Source organism: Rhinolophus ferrumequinum, chromosome 8 (assembly GCF_004115265.2).
Source record: "Rhinolophus ferrumequinum isolate MPI-CBG mRhiFer1 chromosome 8, mRhiFer1_v1.p, whole genome shotgun sequence".
Classification (NCBI taxonomy): Eukaryota; Metazoa; Chordata; class Mammalia; order Chiroptera; family Rhinolophidae; genus Rhinolophus; species Rhinolophus ferrumequinum.
The window spans coordinates 55,671,031-55,688,823 of NC_046291.1; the positions used below are offsets into that span (position 1 = coordinate 55,671,031).

General features: G+C 40.9%; 1 protein-coding gene across 5 annotated transcripts in view; it reads left to right on the forward strand.

The window, feature by feature from the left end:
* STK39 (serine/threonine kinase 39) overlaps positions 1–17,793 on the forward strand; it is a 276,825-nt gene that overhangs the window by 249,753 nt on the left and 9,279 nt on the right. For all 5 annotated transcript variants that reach the window (XR_004423705.1, XM_033112650.1, XM_033112649.1 and 2 more), the window contains one exon: positions 13,414–13,478. Coding sequence is in view for 4 of the 5 variants with exons in the window: in XM_033112650.1 (XP_032968541.1) it covers positions 13,414–13,478 (65 nt within the window). In the remaining variant the exon portion in view is untranslated. Of the gene's footprint in view, positions 1–13,413; positions 13,479–17,793 lie in introns of those variants that run through there.

Sequence of the window (17,793 nt, forward strand, 5' to 3'; positions counted from 1 at the left end):
GTAATCAACAATCACACGACTTAAAATATTTTTATAAAACCAAATCGAAATTTTAGATTTCTTTCTCCAAAGTTTGTTTTTTATTATTATTGTTAGTTTCAGGTGTATAAAACAATGTAATAGTTAGACGTTTATACCCCTCACAGAGTGATAACCTCCCTCCTCCAATCTATTACCCCCTGACATGGTATATTGCTGTTACAGTTCCATTGACTCTATTCCTTACGCTGTGCTCCACGTCCTGTGACTATTATAATTGACATTCATTATTCTTCAGCTTCAGCTTCAGGTGTACGCTGTCTCCAAAGTTTTATAAACAACGATAATGTTTTCCAGCGTGTATAGTTTACATCATTATTAACTGGAGTTTTATTTAAAACCCTTCCATACAAGCTAGAGTCCAAGCTCTTTGGTGACAAGGCCTAGATGACTGGGCCCTGCCAGCTTCCTCAGCTGTGTCTCCCATGATCCCTCAGCTCCAGTCTGCCTCCAGGGTGCTGAAATCCTTCAGTGCCACTCTCAGCCTTGCTCTGCTTCAGTCTTTCAGCTCTTCCTCTACCTGCTATGCTTCCGGTCACCTGGCAAACTCCTCCTCTTCTTTCAGGACATAGATGAAGTATCACCTCTTCCCAGAATCCTACCCAGAAGTCTCCAGGCAGTTTGCCTCAGTGCTGTCCTTGCACCTTGCCTCGAATAGCACTTACGGGCTTGGGCTGTAATCAGTTGTTTATGAATCTTCCCACATACTGCTTCTGTTTGTGTCTCCCCGACATCTCGTGGGAACACCAGCTTATGGTACATACTTTTGTAAGAATTTGTTTAATAGCTGAATGATCATAGTACACATATTGGAACACACGTCTGCTTTAACAAAAAGTCATGGATCTGAATAGGCAACAGCTTGAATTTCCTTGTACACAGCTTCTCAACCCTCTATGCCTCCTAACCCTCAACCTTTGGCCCCATAATGTAGAGGGACCAAGTTCTCTGCAGTCTCCTCATGAGCTACTTTGTCATAATAAAATATACATCTGAAAGCTCTGAAAAATAAGTACCACTGTCAACTATCCCTGGAGACTCTGGAGGGTTGGAAACAGCAGAAATTAGCATCCAGAAGGCTTTGAGTTTTCAAGTTGGGATAGGAGCAGGCACAGGAAGGTAAGAGAACATAACCCATACCCTATATTATAATTTAGGGAGAGAAGACCCAGGGCATGTCGTCAGGGTGGAAGGGATAAGAAGGGATAATCTTATAAGAGTGAACGCTCCATACCCAGTTTCCAGCATCTGAGAGACTTGGTGTAGAAGGGAATGACGAGGATGCTTCAGGCTCAATGTACTATAATCAGACAGTACACTTGAATGCCTGAACTCTCCTTGTAGGTTTAGGTGAATTTTAGGAGCCAAGGGGGGTTCCACCCTTCCTTTCACTTTAAAGGAGAATTATTCCATCTCTACTGTTTCTAATTGCCTAAAATTTCTTTACTGCGATCCATCCTTTTATATATAATGAGAGATCAACACTCAGATTTAATTACAGATACGTGGATGAATTAACATAGTATCTTTAACAACATGTATTGCTAGTTTATATTCATTCATTCGTTCATTCATTCATTCCATTATTATTTATGTGCACCTTCTGTCAGCCAGACCCTGTGCTGGGTATTGGTGTACAGTAGTGAGCTAAACAGACCTTGTCTCTGTCTTCGTGCTACTTTGGCCTATGCCAGTTGGAGAGGGAAAGAGTTTTATAAGCGTCTAATAAATTCAAGGTTACTTCTACGGGGTGGGAAAAGTAATGTAAACTGGAAGCTGGAGGTCTGAAAAGACAAGATCTTGTAACTTCACTCTGATCAGCTCTACTTACCTTCATCTGTGTGGAGGGAAAAAAACAGCTTCTGAAAAAGAACTGCCTATTCTTGGCGGCCAGGTACTTGCAGCTCTTTCTGTTATTAATTTAGCACCTACTAGATGCCAGTCTCAGTGTTGGATACTTACTGGGCATCTAGGGGTGACAGGTGGTGTATCCTTTCAGGGAGCCCTAGGCTAACCCCCTTGTGAGTAGGATGACCATGTCAGTGTATCACGCAGACCAGGACGTTTCTGAGGGTACTGATGAAAAGGCACCCCTCACAGGGTAATACCTCCTGCAGCTGCCCCTGTTAAGTCATTTTGTTCGGGAACAGCCTTTAAAAGTAATTACCATCTCTTGAAGGAGAGCCTTATGCTTCTTCAGCCAACTGTGTCTCCTGCTGTTCTTGAGGCCAGTGGTAGAACTATGGCCCCCAGGGGGTATAGAACTATCACTATAGCTCTATAGTGATAGAACTATATTGACAGACGTTTTCTGTGGGTTACATGGCTGACTGGAGAAACAAATTCTGTACTTAACTTTTTATTACACATGCATGTTTGAAAAAGCTCATTGGTGTGAAAGGGGTTTAATACAAAATAGAAAAGGTTACTAAATAAGAAAATAAACAGTTGTAGACTGATCTCATACAACAAATCTCAGAACCATTATAACAATGTTCAAACTATCCTCTATGCTCTATGGCAGGACTGATCAGCCTTTCATTTCTGCACATATTTTATGTTCATTAACCTCTAATTTCCTGATGACTCCACCAACTGCTGGCCTATCAGCTTTTGGTATTTTGTGGGCTACCCAGTGGACCTCAGCACAACTAGCTGGCACCTCAGTTTCTGGCAGGGGCATCAACATTGACTATTGCTCCCACAACCACCTTACCCAGAGCAGTTAGCTATCCCTGGCCGTCCCTTTATGTTATCAGTAAGTTCTGCCTGCTATCCTTCAAATAGAGGTGGAGAGTCACCTCGCATAGGGGAAGGTGGGGGCCAGGGTAGAGGAGAAGGAGGTTGTGGAAATGGCCTTTCAGATTTAACCATGTGTTAAAGTGAGACCTTTATTCAGTGCAGTTATGTCTCACACTTTATAAGATCAAAGCTTCAGGTACAAAGCAAAAGTCTGCCAAACCCATCCCAGCTTATTTTCATACAAGGATTAACAATAATTTGTTAAAAAAAAAAAAGAAAGAAAAATATAAGACAAGTGTTAAATTGAATGACGCCAGAACAAGAAACTTCTTTATGAAGTGCTTAATTTTTGTATTCCATAAGCTCTTTGCTGCATTCCTATAATTTTCTCTTCATCTCTCATTCTACCATTGATTGTAAAGTTTCTGCAATAAGTTCCATTTAAATATTTTACCTTGTTGTTAGAAATACTATATAACACAGTCAGCCAGTTTTCTCACACTCGATCCAAAGCAATCCATCAAGGATTGTATAAGAGGGAAGGACAGGTTAATATTATTTTGGAAACAGTTTAAATAGGACTATTTAAAGTATGATCTACGTACTATCTCGTGCTGCAGTGTCAACCAAACTACATTATTAAGCACATTGTATAGTACAGTTGACTTGTTTGGGGTTTGTTTTGTTTTGTTTTGTTTTTGGTAGCAAGACTTTCTCAGTAAAGGAAGCAATGGTTTACTTCCATCCTGATGCACACTCCATACCTCATGTGGACAGGAAGACATGTTTGCAACTGGCTACCTTGAGTTTCACTGGTCTAAGCCACAGGGAAGGTGGTTTTCAAGTCTCACATGAAGTATTATAAACGGGATTAGATTTCAAGTCCTTTACATTTAAGGCTATAGCCTAACCTAGAGTGAAGTCCCAGTCAACCCTTGAATTGACCTGACTTATTATTATTAAAGAAGTGAGTTATTCACCCTTGCTCTGTACCTGTCATTGGCTCCTGAAACCTGACTTTAAATGCTTTGCAATATACTCCAAGTAAAGAAAAAAAAAATAGCTCAAGAAATGAGGACAAAATAGATGTCCTCTGGGGCGTTGCCATGTAATGTAAATAAACGCCCGGCTCTCTCCTCCTCCACTTGGGCTGGCCCCATGCCTGAGAGCTGCTTCTCTTTGGAAGCCTGCCAGCAAGTGCTGGGCTTGGTGTCCTTCAGGTTTCTCCGCTCTCTGTGCTTATGCCAGATGGCTCGGCCTTAGTCGGCTGCATTGGCCCATAATTTAAGTAGCATTCCTCATATCAGTGTGTTTACTGTCTCATTAATTTTAACTTTTCCATAGCTTCTCCCAGTCCAGAAGCCACTAGGTTAAATCTCAAACTATGTGTGTCCTATTAATATGTGACTATTAAAAAACCTCTATAAAACAGATCAAGGCGTATAGCAACAGTGACAATAAGAAAAATTGATCCTATGAAATTAAGTGTGTCGTTTCCCTTTGGCATGTTTTCTCTGACTGATTAGAACTTTTCTAGAATGTGTATGATTTGACAAGGTCATAAAAACAGCTTAAAGCCCAATAAAAACAAAATGTGTTTTTAGTCAAGTGGTTAGAGGCATTGAAGGAGACACAAATTGTCTTCCGTCTGATTCAGAGAATACTGGAGAGCAGTGGCCTGTTGCCTTAGTTTGTAGCACTTGCTGCATGTCAGTCTTCCTTCAACAATGGTTGTAAGATTGTCACTATAATCCCAGAGTATGTTTTACCTTCATGCCTTATATGCATATAGTCTTGTTAATATTTCCAGAATGTGCTCCTGGGTGTAAGGTTCTTCTTGGAATCTAGACATCCAGTTTAATGAAATAAGACCTTATTGCTGTAGACAGCAAAGGCTTTCTTTGTGCGTCTAGAATCAAAGTTGGGTGGATTCCTTGTGTCTTATCGCTTGTGCCTTCCATGATATGATCATTTCCTTCTCTTAATTCTAGTCAAACTCATAACCTATACATTTAAAAAGCCCTAGTAGAAGAGGGTGGAGGTTTCTGAACTGTATAGGAAGCTCTAGATGTTCTTCCAGCATATGCGCTGAAGCTGCTTGAGCTCTGTCTGGGGCGCACGTGCACACACACACGTGTGTGTGTGTGTGTGTGTGTGTGTGTGTGTTTATTCATTTACTAGATGAGGTAGAAGATCTGACAGGCACGCTCTGAACATCTTACCTCTCGGCTGAAGTAACACCTGTAGTTCCTTAAACAAAGGTATTTGGTTTTTTAGAGAAAGCCTTCTAAGTAACCCAGAAAAACCACACTTACATTTATGGAAATCCTTAATACTTTCTTTCATATACACTTTACTTAACATTTTCAGTACTCTTTTACTTTTCTCGTCAAAAAGCAGCCATAAAAAGACTCCACCAAAATATGCATGTGGAAAGACACTCTATTAAGGAAATGCAAATTAAAACTACAATGACATAGTACTATACATTAATTAGAATGGCTCAAATTAAAATGGCTGATCATACCAGGTGTTGGCAAGTATGTAAGAAACTGAAACTCGGATACACTGCTGGTGGAAATATAAAAATGCTCCAACTCTAGAAAGCATTTCAGCAATTTAAAAAAAAAATTAGACATACATCTACCATGTGATCCAGTCATTCTACTCCTAGGTACCTACCGAAGTGAAAGGAAAATGTATGTCTATATGAAAACTTGCACCTGAATGTTGGTAATAGCAAAAGCCCAAAACCACCCATACATCCGTCAAGAGGTGAAAATATAAACAGACTGTAGTGCATCCACGCAACGGAACGCTACTTAGCAATACACAGGAATGAATTATTGATACATGATACCACATGGATGGATTTCAAAATAATTATGTGTGAGAAAAGCCAGACAAAATGAATATACACTGTATGGCTCCATTTGTATAAAATTTTAGAAAATGCAAACTAATCTATAAAGCAGTTTCCTGGAGAGAGCAGAAAGAAGGGCAGGCAGGAGAAGGTGGGGGGATTTACACAGGACGTGAGGAAATGTTTGAATGTGACGGATATGTTCATTATCTTGCTTGTGGTGATGGTTTCACTAGTGTGGACATATGTTAGAATTGATCAAATGGTACACTTTAATTGTGCGGTTTATTATATGTCAATTATACTTCAGTCAGACTGAAGTGTACAGTCTTACTGTTACAAACTAACAACTGTTACAGACTGACAACAGGCCTCACTTCTAACCTGCTTACAATAGTGTAAAAGAGGATGTTGGTAAGCCTTTGGAACAGTGATTGTTAAGATTATAAAGGACGTGACCCCATTGAGAATCTGGTAAAAGCTACACACCTTCTCCCCAGAAATGTGCACACAAAATTTTGCCTACAGTTTAGACGTTTACAACATGAAAAACCCCAGGTTAGGACACATACAGAATTCTTCATATTTGTTGAAGAACCAAAGTACTTTTCAACAGCTGTGTCTCACAAGCAATAATCCTCTTTGTTTTTCCAAAGCAAAAAGATTAATTCTTCCCTTCATCTCAGATGAATGTTGGATATTTTTGGCAAGCATGACTTTAACTTTTTGTTTTTTTTTTAATTTCTTCATCCTCATTTTAAGAGGAATTAAACTAGACACACACTGGTATATCACCTGCACCAGCTAAATGAGGCTATAATTTCATTGATGATACCATTTCATTGCTTTTAAAATGAGCAAGAATAGGTAGCATAATGATTATCGGATACTTCCAGTAACCACATGGTGGTCCAGTTCATAAAACTCTTAACAATAGTAAAGGAAATTCAGGATCAAAATATCTATTTTATGATTATATTTTAAAGGACAGACTCGATACCAGTCAGTTTAGCTATTCCAAGCTGTTTCACAATTTTTCATTATGCCAAGATAATACTAATGAACTGGAATTTACCTGAACTTTAAGGAGAATGGCAAGTGTATTTCTGTTTATGTCCCATAATCCTTTCCTGCTATGTGTAAACAATACTAATACTCAAGTCTGTTTGACATTTTGGTGTGAAGGACTGCTTGCTTACAGTATCCGTAACACTCCTAAAATCTCTTAGCTACTGCTTTTTCTCACCATCCAGAATTCTGAGTGAAATGCAAAAAAACATGTCATGTAATATATACATTTCCCCTTTTCCTCTAATATTTATCATTTGCACTTTCTTATACATATGATAGTGGAAATGTCTTCTTAAGGTGATTATACCAAGTTCATCCTTGGACAGAGTCTTCAAGTTTCCCAGGAAAAAGACTCAGAGACATAGATTTGCACGCAGACAGTTTTTTGAGGAGTGCTTTCATAGTCAACATCTGTGAGGGATTAAGGAAGTAGAATTCGGCAAATGGAGGAATTAAATTGTCACTGAACCATAACAAACACCTCAGCTAATCCCATAGGGAGCTTTGGATCTGAGGTGACCCTTGGGGTTGTCCTGCCCTGAGAAAACAGAGCCCGTTTGCTCTCATTGCCAGTCTTTGGATGCAGGCGGCCTCCGGGGGAGGGCCTGACCTTGGCTGAGACAGCAGTCTTTGAGCAAAGGGTGATGAAGCTGAGTCATCAGCCACCAGTGACCCCAGCAGGTGGGAGGACAGTTGCCTCATTCCTGAAGAGAAGATGTGGGCCGCACACTGCAGGATCCATTACAGTCCACACCCCCTGCACTGCATGGATCCACCTTGGAATAGTTCCCACAGGAGTGGCTGGTCTCTTTCCTGGTGAGAGCTATAAGAGGGAAGATTCGGTTAGTATGCATGTAGTCCTGAGGCCATACTGACACTCACTATGCTCATCCTCTATTACCCGCTGCATGCTCCCTTCATCTGGCTTCCACCTATGCCAGTCTGGGTATGACCTGGGGTGGCCTACACTCTCATCTCTGAAAAACTCTGAATGAAAAAAATGGCCAATCTTTAAAGTCATGGTTGCCTAAGATACTCGATATTCATTAGAGATGAGCCCAGAGTTAATTTATTTGCTTTGGGAAAACTAAATGGAATTGTTTCTTAAGGGAAACATTTGTAAAAATTCACCTAACATATGAATAATTCTTCTGTAAGATACAAGAGGGTCGTAACCTGGGGTTTTTAGAATCTTGGCACCCTCTTAAATTGACATGCACTGTATGTCATACACTAGAAACATGCCAGTGAACAAGACAGATGAATTTTCTGTACTCATTGCAGCTTTTGTTCTGGGTGTGTGGAGGTAAATGAAGGGCCACATCCAAAATGTCTTCACGAATATATAGCAGGTGTGGTGCTATGGGGAAAAAATGCTGGGAAAAGAAACAGAGAGTGAGGTGATAGTGGCGGGGGTGTTAACAGGTCGCCGGAGACATTTGAGCAGAAGCTGGAAGGAGGAAGGCAGTCGTGGAGAAGAAGGAGCATTTCCGACACGGGAAATGGCAGGTGCAGAGGTTCTCGGTGGCAGCCTGCTTTGAACGCTCACGGATCAGCAGGAAGGCTGCTGTGGCTGGAGCGGCAGGAGCAGGGTGATGTGGGATGAGGTCAGAGAGGGAGCAGGAGGCCGGAGCAGGTGGGTTTCGTAGACCATTGTCGAGACGTTGCTTGTACTCTGAGCTGGAACGCCATCAGAATAGCAAAGTAACAGGGTCAGATTACACGTTGGAGGGCTCACCTGACGGCTGGGTGGGCGGTAGGCCATTCGGGGACAAGAATGGAGGCGGAGAGACAACAGACTATTTGTACGAGATTAGGTGAGCCATGATGGCCACTGTACTTGGTTAGTAGCAGTAGAGGTGTTGAGAAAGCATCTGTTCCTGTGTATGTAGATACGTTTCAAATATTAACCTTTTGCAGTAGTGAATGAGATTTTGCCTGGGTTATAAAAGAGTTTCAATCTTGCGGGGAAATCAGATCTGTAATGGATTATCTCATCCCACGATGGTAAGAGCAGAGGTAGGGACGTAGAGGATAGTGGGGTTCCTGGAGCCCTTCCGGGAAAATCCAGGGTAGGAAATAGCAAAACCTAGACTGATGACATAGGCTGAGACTGGACCAGGTTAAAAACTTCTGTTTTAATCCTGAAGTTTATCTGAACAGTTAAACAGTATTACGTGAGGAGCCAACACATTCCAATTGATGATTTTGATTTACCAAGTAACTCTGGAGAGTGTGAGAAAGCTAAGGAGGTGTTAAGGCTAAAGGCAGGGAGCACAGTTAAGATCCGCAGTTGTCCCTGGGGCGGGGGGAGATAATAAGGTAATATTTATTATGTCTTTGCTGTATACTAAGCACTATTCTAAACACTTTATTCTTGAAACAACTCTTATCAGGTAGATACCATTAATATCCACCTTTTACAGATGCGTAGCCTCAGGCACAGATAGGTTAAGAAAACGTGCCCAAGTTCATGGGGCCACACAGCTCTAAGCAGGAGGTGAGATTTGAACCCAGGCCCTCTGACTGGTGGATTCTCACCCTTACACACTGTGTTACACTCATCTCATGAATATAAGGGCCTGGAGATTTACAGAGAATAACAGCACGAATCTCTTATTCTGTCAGAATCTGAATTCTTAATGCCTTTGCCTTAGTCTTTTAGCAGTATCCATAAGAAACCCACCCTCGTGGCATCTCCTTTTCTGCTTGCTCAGGGCCTGCGTTCTCTTTTGGCACCCGTTTCTCTTTCTGCACAGTCTCGTGTTTCCTTTCCGTAGCAATGCAGTGTACAGAGCAGATGTTCAGGGTATATCTTTGGATGAAACAATATTGTGACATCATCACCTTGTCAGGTAACCCAAGTGTATGCTTTTGTCTCATCTCAGAATGTCTTCCTAGGGGAATACCTCAGACTTGGTCTACACTGGTGTGCTTTTAGCTCAAATTCCCTACATTAACTCGCTGCCACCACATCAGTACTGTATGAGATTGTTGTGAAATACACTGGTATCCAGGGAGAAAAGTGTATCTTTTGACTAATCACTCAGAATACAAACACAGACTGTAAAATAGTCATATGACTGTTATTTTCCTAACTGTCAAAATGTGGAGAATTTGAGTAGTACAAGGGTTTCCTAGAGAAAACTGTCTGGAGAATGCCTGACTCACTTTGCCTAAGACATGGCAGCTCTGCTGCCTCGCCTCTGTTCAGGGAGGTTCTGAGCATCCGTGTCTTTTTTATGTGCTTCTTAATGATACTTTTACAGTTTCATGAAGCACAATACTTACTGTACCTTAGACTAAATGTTATCCAAAAGAGCAAATAGAAACTTCCAGCCCTGACAGGGATTCAAACCTAAAGCGTAACACAGGGACACAAAAATAGCAAGAAATAGCCTGCTCGCACAAAGGTGTCGTGTAGTGTCAGTGGGAGGGCAAGAAGGCCACAGCTCCTGGGGCCTCGGGGAGTAGTGTGTGTCCTGTGTGGCCAAGAGACAGAGACACCACTTGTGGCCAAAGGCAGTGGGTTGGGGAGCAGGGAAGGGATGAGCTCAAGGAAGATGACAGAGTCTAAATCAGAAACGAGGGGAATGTGTTGCATTTTGGGAAAGCCGGGAGGGACTGGAAATAAGTTGATGGCCACTGAGTAAGCAGGGTTCAAAAGCCCCATATTTTTTGGAAACTCGAGTACCTTAAAATATGAAGTCGAGTGTTACGAGCACATACTTGAGAAGCTCTAAAGCAGGGGTGTCCAAACTTTTTTCAACGGTTTTCACCAAGGGCCATATGCAGTAAAATACACAAACAGCCGGGCCACTCACTCGAGGTGAAGTACGTATTGCCTCACCTGGTTTATTTAAGTAAACTAAATGTTTTTGGAATTTGCTGTGGGCCAATTAACAATGGATTGCGGGCCACAGTTTGGACACCCCTGCTCTAAAGTCACAACTAGGCCTACTCAGCTCTTTCTTCTCAGCTCACGTTCCAGGTAAGGAGCATTTTTAATTTTGAAATCCAGGTGCACAGTCAGAAAGGCGAAACAGTGACACCCATCCTTTTAATGAGCATTGCTACTGGATGCAAAATTAGCATCACCCTGAATTTTATGTGATGTCAGTTAAGTGAAGGTATTTTATAGCACTTTACAACAAATTAGAATCAACTAAATTGAAAATAAGCCTAGCAGCTGGGACAAGTAATCAGGTAAGAGGGCAGTTTTGCTATTTTTGCTTTGAGCTGAAGACGGAATTTGAATTTCTAATGTCCCCGAGGTGTAGTATTCACAATTGGGGAGCATGGTTTCTGGGACGATTGTTTAAGATATTAGCGGCTCAGTCATACCCTCCTGTCTACAACTTGCTTAGCCATGTTCCTCAGAAATTGACGCACATATGTGTGTACACCAGAGACAGGGTGGTGAGTTAGTGTAGGACCGAGCTCTGCTTCTGATGGAATAGTGGAGAGCAGACTAGAAATAGATGACCCAGATCAAGGCAGTAAATCATCCACATTAACTGAGAGACTCTAATGAAAAGACTGAAATTCATGTGAAAACTTAATGGCTACCCATGAAATCAGCTTCAATCAGAGGAACAATTAGAACGCTTTCATGCTTTAAGAAAACGGTGACTGTGTCCAGTTGCTGCAATTTGCATCTAGTCAGAATGCCCTAACATCATAAATACTGACTTTGGTGGACAACGTTTTACAGCAGAGCTTTTCACTCCATGAACTTGTATGTGTTGCCTGGATTACTAGATGATTTTAGCATCTGGCATGTGTCAGGAAGCTGTTAAGGAGGCTAAAGGAAGGTTGGTGAATGACTGTTCTGAGGTCGGTGGCCCAGGATATACCTGACGCATGTTATAAGTTTGCTTGTGTGGCAAAAGGAGGAGAAAAAGGTGACAAGGAGTAGGTTCTCAGCATATATGAAACTGCAGATCGCTCAGAATGGAAGTATTAAAGAGGGCAATAGAGGAAAATAAAATGATGCTTGTAATTATGGCTTATACACAGAAACAGGCCATACTGACTATAAGAGTCTGCCCTTATGCATGGTTTTGTTTTCCACGATTTCAGTTACCTACAGTCAACCATGGTGTGAAAAATATTAAATGGAAGATTCTAGACAGAAACGAATCATAAGATTTAAATTGAATGCAATTCCGAGTAGCATGATGAAATCTTGCACCGTCGCAGTCTGTTCAGCCTGTGCGGTGCAGCACGCTCCCTGCCTATGCGTCACTTCGTAGCTGTCCTGGTTACCCTGTCAGCGGTCTTGGTATCACAGTGTTTGTGTTCAAGTAACCCTTATTTTACTTAATAATGGCCCCAAAGTCAAGAGTAGTGATGCTGCCAATTCAGACATGCCAAAGAGAAACTATACAGCTCTTCCTTTAAGTGATAAGGTATGTATGTATAGGAAAAAAACAGAATATATATATAGGGTTCAGTACTATCCAGTTTCAGGCATCCACTGAGGGTCTTGGAACATTTTCCCTGTGGATAAGGGGGAGAGGACTACTGTATATAATTTTCATTTTTCCTCTCTACAGCTGACAGATTACATGAAATAATCTGCATAAAATCCATGTATGTAGGTTTCAAACTTAGAGAAAAATGAAATTTGTACAGATTTCTTTCTACTTATAAACTTTCTACTTGAAACATTTTACTCAAAATGCTGTATATGTTTACTATTTATTTTAACTGTTTTTATCTTAAAATATTCAGGTACCTTTTCAGATACCTAATTACTGAAGCAGCAGATAATTTGAATGATAAACGGACCTTCTTTAGTTTCTTCACTAGTAACTTCTCTTTCCCTAACCAATAGCCCTTATTTAACTTTTCAGCACTTTGTACTTTAGGTTTGGATATTGAAAGAGCAAGGTTTTAAACTTCCGTAATCATTACTCTTTGATAATTTTGTTTGTAAACAGTACCCTAAGCAGGAAAAGCTGACTTCTCTGGTAGAGTATCAAATGTCGTGACACCATGGAGAATGGGACAGGTCTCTGAAGAATTGGGCTAATAGTGACAACATATCTTCACTATTGAGCTCCAAATTGACAGCCTCTAGTGCTTGACCCTGTTCAGCCGTCTTGGGAATTGTTGAAGGTGGCACTTTTCTGGTTTGACAGGTCACTGTGCTCTGAAAACATTAAAACACATGCCCGAGTCATAGGGGTTATCCACTAACTTTGTTGCTTTGAGAAAAATGGGTGCTGAGAATTGAGCGAATTTACAGGACAAGAGTTCAAAACTGCTGACCTATTATTTCCAAAGAAACAAGTCCTAGCGAACTCCTCCTCTTTGTTTTGTACTGCCCTCTCCTGGCTAATAAATTCCTTAGTAGTGAGTGTAAGAAAAACCAAGTGGAAATACTGAGGGCTGCCATCATTTCTATTTTCCATCAGAAACTAGCTTCTCATTTTATTTTCAGAAACGTGGGTCAATGTATAGTTAACTCAGATTAACTATACATTTATTCAGATGTGCTGAAGATATAAATTGGTGTAGAAAATGTCTGTGTGAGAGTAATTTGGTCATTTATATGAACTTCATAATGTCTGTGAAAGAAATGATTTTGCAGCTAATTGCATCATTAGTCAAATTTTCTGAATCATTGATGTGAAAATCCAGTGTTAATGGAAATAATTTGGACACTTTTTCTCCATGTTTGTATTTTACAGTGGCTGCTAATTTACAGAAGATTGTAGATGATCCAAAAGCTTTAAAAACCTTGACATTTAAGTTGGTAAGTGGGATGTTATGGAAAGTAGGTAAATATTTTGCCATAATGCGCCATCAAGGAATAATAATATAGTTTCATAACCTGCTCTGTAATTTTGTTGCTGTTTTCTTTTGGGATCCATTTTTGCATTCGTCATTTGCCTGTTCAACATTTGGGAACATTTTCTGATCATGACCAGAAATATCCTCTTCCATGAGCATAGCTTGTTCTTTTACCATTACATCTTTAACTAAGAGTGGCCGTTTGAGAAACCTTGAGCCCCATACCATTTGGCTTCCCGTTTGTATGGCAACTTGACCATGTGGAACAAAATTAAACAATTCCAAGTAACTTTTTTTTTGTCAGGATTAAAACATTTATTATTTGGATGATATATTTCATAGTTTCCAGTAATTTGCTTAAGAGCATTTTTTTTTTCAATGACAGTTGACTTACAATGTTCTGTTAGTTTTGGGTGTACAATATAGTTATTACACATGAACATATGTTGTACACAGCAGTGTTGGTTATCTAGGCCTGAAATTGCTTGCAGCATTCTGACTGGCCCTTGATAAGATTAACCGATAATTTAAAAATCAGTCACTTAATGTACTGTTTGCTAAAACTTTTGCTAAAGCATTCCTGAAGTGAAAGCCAAGTGGTTCTAACTTTTAAAAAATTGAGGCTGATTATTATAGAAATGGTTTAGGTAATTGGAAGCAATTGCAAAACAGCTAGGGAACAAAGACACAGCATTTTAACTCCACATTTCAAATCACAGTAACAGTTTCTAATAGAGTGGAGATATTCCAGCAGTTTATCTGTACAAGTCAATTTTTAATTTAAGAACTGGGTTGGTCAAGAGATATAAAATACTGAGCATTCAGGATCGTTGTGAAACCAAGAGATGGTGATGATGGCTGGAAATAGGGAGAAGCCCAGACAGTCAAAAGCAAATATTTTCTTGAAAGTTTTAGTTGCTCTTGGTGCAGCCTGGGTTTTGGGGATTTTGAAAGCACCCCCTGATGATTTTAGTGTTTAGCTGAGGCTGAAAAGCATTCCTTCTCCAATCTCTTTCCTCTCCCCACTCCTACCACTATTAGAAATATTTGGCTCAGGTTTAAAAAGGCATCAGTTCTTATCTTGTATGTCTGCTTATATAAGAAAAACAGTAGCCCAAGGGGCAAGGATAGAGGTTGCATAAAGAAGTGTGTTTACTTTTTTTTTCTGTCCAATCTTAAGCTTTAGAGATCTTTAGCTTCATTTGACAGATAAAATAATAAGTGAAGTATGATTTCCATTGTTGACACTGCTGGGGCAGGGAGAGCAGAAACCTTTTTTCATTACTTCTAACAAAGTGGTTCAGCCATAGAGGACATTCCAGCTCATGTGTAACGTGCTTTGGGTTTCACATATCAGTACTGTTTTGTTGTTGGTGTAAGCCTTGAGACAAGTCTTCATAAACATTTTTTTAAGTCATTTTTTTAAAAAAATTTTCTACCTAGCAATTTTGTAAAGTAAATGAGTCTTACTTTCAGTGTGGAATTTTTGAAACTACATTAGTGAAAATATGAAGTAAGATATTTAATTTGCCCTTGAAATACAAATTGTAAGTACATGTAATTAGCATCCAATTGGTACACATTTACATGAGCATTATAGATTTTAGTTACTGAAGTTGAATAACATGCATTGCACATAGCAATTTCGTGAGCATTTTGGTAATTAACAACTAGAGAGCCTTATTTTTAGAGGTTTTCAGCTTAGGTGCAGTCAGAGGCTGCATGACTAAGGTGACATTTCCCAAAAAAACAGGGAAAGCCAGGAAATTGTCAGTTCAAGAAGGTCCGTGGAGCAGCTCTACTCCTCCTGCTCCAGACCTAAAGCAGCGGTTTTCTCCAAGTGTAGTCCCAAGACTGGCAGTGTCAGCTTCATCTGGAAACTAGACATGATAAAAATGTAAACGCTAGGGCCCATCTCGGGCTTAAGGCATCAGAATCTCTGGGAGAGGCGGTACAGGAATCTGTTTTAACAAAGTTTCCAATGCAGGCTAAAGTTTGAGAACTACTGCTCTAAAGGAAACTTGGAAGTTCACATCTTAGGAAGCACTAGGGTAGAACAGTGGTTCTCAAACCTTACGGAATCTTTGAGTCATCTGGGGAGCTCAAAATATCCCAGTGTCCAGGCCGTATCCCCAGACCAGACACAACCTCTGGGGTGAACACGGGCATTAGGATGTTTTCAAACTCTTTGGGTTGTTTCCAAAGTATACCCAGGTTTGGGGTGAAAGGGATCCTTGTGGTTGACACTGGAGGATTTAGGTCCCCTACAGGAAGTAGGCCACACCTGCTGGCCTGGCAGGAGGGGTGAGTTTCCAGGAGCACAGACATTTGAGTAAAAGCATGCAGCCATTATACTGTCATGCAAACTTCCTGCTTATGTATACATTTTCCTTTGAAGCAGAGGTTCACAAAGTGTGAGTGTTGGACTTCTGGGGTTCCTTGGGACCCTTTTTAGTGAATCTCGGGTGGCAAAACTCTTTATAGTAATACTAAGATATTACTTGCCTGTTCTATTGTGTTGACATTGGCAGAAAAGCCATAGTGGGTACAACGGCTGATGTTGGCATGAATCAGGGCAGGAACTCCAAACTGTACTAGTAGCCATCATGTTCTTCAAGGCCTGGCACATGCTCAGTCACTGAAAAAACATTTTAAAAATACAAAAACCAGTTTCAATTAAGAAATTTCCTAATAAGGCAAGAGACATTATTGATTTTATTAAATCTCTACTGAGGACAGATCTTTTTAATATTCTGTGTGATGAAGTGGGGAAGCACTTTTTCAGAAAAAGCACTTGTGAGATTATTTGAATTGTGAGCTGAACTAGCCATTTTCCATGTGTGTGTGTTTATGGAACACATTTTTACTTGGAAGAATAACTGACAAACTATGCTTATTCAGACAAGGGAATTGGCAGACATTTTTTCCAAATGAAGCAAGTAAGCCTGGCAAGTCAAGGAAAACAACTGACAATATTTGTTGTGGATAAATTTTTAGCTTTTGAGCAAAAATAGGATTTGGAATGCTTGTTTCTGCTCCTGTAAGTTTGACAGCTCCTCTACTACTTAAACACTTTTCTGATGAGATGGGCGATGTTAATGAATATGATTTGTTGACATGGTATACTGACATGTCGATATTTTATAATGAAATTTGTCAATGTTGGAAAATCTCCATAACTTAGTTGTGCTGAAAAAAAATCATACATGTGTAAAAGATCCATTCAGACTTTTGGTCACGATGGTGGAGTATGGAAACGCTGTGCTCGCCTCCTCCCATAACCACATCAAAATTACAACTAAATTATTTAACCATTATTGAGAACCACCGGAAGTCTTGCTGGACAGAAGTTCTATAGCTAAGGACATACAGAAGAGGCCACAATGAGACTGCTAGGAGGGGCAGAGATGCAGAACCGGCAGGTTCCATACTCACAGTGTGGTGATTAATAATCTGAAGGATATCTTGTCTGTGGAGGACCCCACTGAGGAACAAGTCATACCAGTGCCAGGAAGAGGAGTCCCCGTACCATCTCAGTGTGAAAACCAGCAGGGATGGCATCTGAGTGACACGGAGGGCTGCTAGAGTCCCAGGTGTTCCTCTTGAAGAGCTTACGCATGGACTCTCTCACTCACTCTGGGCTCCAGTGCAACGGCAGCAGCTCAAAAAGCACTAAGGACATACAGGGAAGAATTGAATTGACTAGATTCAGAGAAAGGGCTGGAGAGTCAGGGCATCTGTCTCCAAGGACAGAAGCGCTGGCAGATGTCATTGTTCCTTTGTTGAGCCCATCCCCACCCAGGCCATGGGTGCCAAACCTGAGCTCTCCATTCGCCTGACAAACACCCTTCTCCCTGCTCTGATGATTCCCTAAAGCCCCACCCAACTCAAACACCCAGCCTGAACCTTCCAGTGGCTTTTCAACACAAGCATTCTGCCGGACCTCACACTTCGGACTTTCATAAAATCTCCCAAAGGTCTACAAGCACCAAACAAGCAGCAACTGGCCTCAGGGTGCCCTGTACCTCTTACTAAGCAGCTTGGTACAAGCAGTAACCTGTCTCAACTTGCATGGTAACTTCCATCAAATTGCCCCAAACCTGGCATAAGCACTGGCCAATGTTGGCTTGGGATATAATTGCTTCAACTAAGTGGCTACAAGTGTGGCACAAGTAGTGGCTGGCCTGAGCTCACATCGTGGTGCCCAACAAAGGGTCCCTACCCCGGCACTGGTGGCAGCCAGCCTCGGTTAGCAGCATAGTCTCTCCCAAGCACCT